General features: G+C 26.7%; 1 protein-coding gene across 1 annotated transcript in view; it reads right to left on the reverse strand.

The window, feature by feature from the left end:
* The window catches only part of LOC100197119 (synaptotagmin-2), a 13,733-nt gene extending 10,946 nt beyond the window's left edge, over positions 1-2,787 (reverse strand). The window contains exon 1 of the mRNA XM_065810254.1: positions 2,678-2,787. Coding sequence (XP_065666326.1) covers positions 2,678-2,684 — 7 coding nt within the window. The 5' untranslated portion in view covers positions 2,685-2,787. The remainder of the gene's footprint in view (positions 1-2,677) is intronic.
* Between the last annotated feature and the right edge of the window lie 257 nt (positions 2,788-3,044).

The following is a 3,044-nucleotide window of genomic DNA, read 5'->3' on the forward strand; positions in this document are numbered from 1 at the left end:
CGTATATTTAAACCAATGCATTTACAACGTTTAAATTAAAATATCGTAATATAAATATAAAGAGAACTATTCAGTACAAATAATAAATTTAACACAAATAATAAAGATAAAAAAGTATCGCTGTTAAAAGAACGCAGGAGACTATAAGGTCTCGTCATCGAGAAACTGCTTTTAGTTGTGGTATTTTTGGGTACTTTTTTAATTAAAAAATTCCAGCAAAGCAAAGCCTCATGGTAGTGTTAGAGTCACATAAAATAAGCGATTAAATAATCAAAAACGTTTAAAAACTGTGTTTGGTACATCTCAAGATATTTTTACAAGGAAGGGCCATCGACACGGGTTTCAAAGTGTGTGTGTGTAGAAAGGGGGGAGGGGTGGAGGGGTGGAGGAGGAGGTCACAATCGTCAATTTCTAAATAAAAAAAATAAAAAAAAGCCCTAAAGAAAAAATGTAGGGGGGAGGAGGAACCGTGCCCTTAGGCACCCTCCCCTTCCCTGGTGGCGTCGGCCATACATGGCTTGTTATACTTAATATATTGACAGACATGTACATAAATAAAATCTAACATTTACTTTATTTTGAAGTTAATTTTATGGTTTTTTAGTTTTTGTCTTAGTATAAGACATGTCTTTTTAGTTTTTGTCCTAATATAAGACAAAAACTAAAAAAAACCCATAAAATTAACTCAATATAAAGTAAATGTTCGTAAAATTGTTTAAATTTACAACGAGTTTGAGAGGTGTATGAAAACTTCCTATTCCTTGAGTGTCATATCTATTTCTATTGCATTTAAAAATCTCTTTAATATAACTAAAATATAATCTTTGAACAAGTCCAAGTTAATATTTTAGCATGAGCAAAAAATTTCGATAGTTGTTAGTTTTATAAATGTTTAATGCATTAAGAAGTAAACGTTTTGAAATAATTATAAAAAAATAATACTTGTGTAAAAATTATAATTACTTTTTAAAGCATAAAATGTTTTTTTAAGCTTGTTTACCAGGAAAAAATAACAATATATTTAAAAAACTTCAATTTTTTAGTTTTGATTGATTTAGGACTATTAATCGTCACGGTAGAAACCTTTCCATATAAAGTTCTACCATTTTGGACGGCGGGGAATGAACTATAATTAATTGTAGAGGTATAAATCTAAATATTCGATAAAAAGCTTTTTAAATATATGTAAAAGCTTGGTATTTATCTCTGCTTTTAAATTCAATACGATGCAAAGAGGTTACTGTGCAATCATAGACTGTTCGAATTACAAACTTTTTAAATGAAAAAAACAAGAAAGTAATGTTCATGAAGGTTTAAAAATAGAACAATGAGTTATGTAATACCAATGACTTATGTAATACTAATAATAATAATACAGTTTTTTTACCACTACCAAGCTGTGAACATTCATATACTAGACAGTAATTTTTAAATATGTGCGAAGAATGAATTCCAAAAACTTCATTATTTAAATCTTTCGTTAAAAAATTAACTTCTTAAATATTTCCTTTAAATGTCTAAATCAAAAACAAGTTAATCAAACTAAAAAAATCCCTAACTACTTGAAACGGCTGTATGTCAAACTTAAAATATGCTAAAAGAACCAAATTTTATGTTACACAAAAAACATACTATTTAAAAAAAACATCAGAGCAATACTTTTTCTATGCACAAATCCCAACAGTCAATCAAATTGTCAATTTTTTACGTCATGCAGATCCTGAAACTTGGTATAAGAGGAAAACTTTGAATGTGATCAGAAAAATAACAACTATAAACAAACAATCAACAATTGATATGAATCCATACTATCATACTAAATGATTTCAACAATTTAAACAATGGCCAATTGAAAAAAATTGAAAACGTGCGTTTGCGGAGAAACCGAAAATTGCCGCAAATGTAATTTAGTCTCTGTATCCCAAAAATGTTAATGTGAAAAAGTGCCCCAGAAGGTTAAGTGAAATCAGCTATGCTGAGTTTTACTTTTTATTTTTTATCTGGTCTTTAACGTGTTTTTTAAAACCTGAATATACCACACTGTGGTAAGATTGTAGCCGGTTTAATGGAAAAAGGAAAGTGTTGCCCTTGTAATATGGAGAGAAAAAAATAAGAATTCAAATATGAGCGTTATCTTAAGGTTAAATTGACAAAGATTTTAAAGTTAAAAAAAATCAGCAGCTTGTTAAGAACAGTGAAACAATTAATGTAATCTTATAAAAACTATAACTTAAATGTTATATTTAATACTTTATTGGGATTCAAGCTTTAAAAATATCAAAAGTTTAAAAAACCCGTTGTGATTTATTTTGATATACAAAAAAGCATCCAAATTAATTTTCAATTGTTGTTTTTTTCAACCTATTTTATATATATAAACAATACTCATGATAATACTTATGATAACTATATAAATCCCTTATGATTACTTTATTACACAATTTTATGTAAGTACAAATAAAAAGTGTATGAATGTGTGCTACATCGGTTTTAGTGGGGCTGCAAAGCTGTTCGTCGCAGAGGGCGGCAAACAACACGGAGTTGTAATTGTATAATTTTACATACTGTATTTAAATAAAAAATGCATGTTTTGTAAATAAATAAATAAAAATATAAAATAATTTATTCTTGGTTATTTTGTGTAAAAAATATACTTTTTTAATATTTAATTACTTACTTGGCATTTTGAAGTAACTTTTGCAAATTTGTTAAATATTATAATTTGTTAAATATAACAGTCACGTTATGTTTTTTTTGTAAATTTTTAAATGAAAATCAATTGGTTTTGTAAGGGATTATCTAACACAATTTTTATATTAATATGAGCTTAAATTCCTATATTGAAAAATAATTACTTGCTGATTTTAAAAACTTTATTATTATTACTAACAGCGTTATTTTAATAGCAAGCTTATGTTACGTCATACATGTCACTGGTGGTCGACAAAACTAGATTTTTAACTAAATATATAAACTAAATAAATACTATATTCTTAACTAAATATATAAATAAAAATATTATTGCGTTATATGTGGTATGGATG

Source organism: Hydra vulgaris, chromosome 11, assembly GCF_038396675.1.
Source record: "Hydra vulgaris chromosome 11, alternate assembly HydraT2T_AEP".
NCBI classification, from domain to species: Eukaryota; Metazoa; Cnidaria; class Hydrozoa; order Anthoathecata; family Hydridae; genus Hydra; species Hydra vulgaris.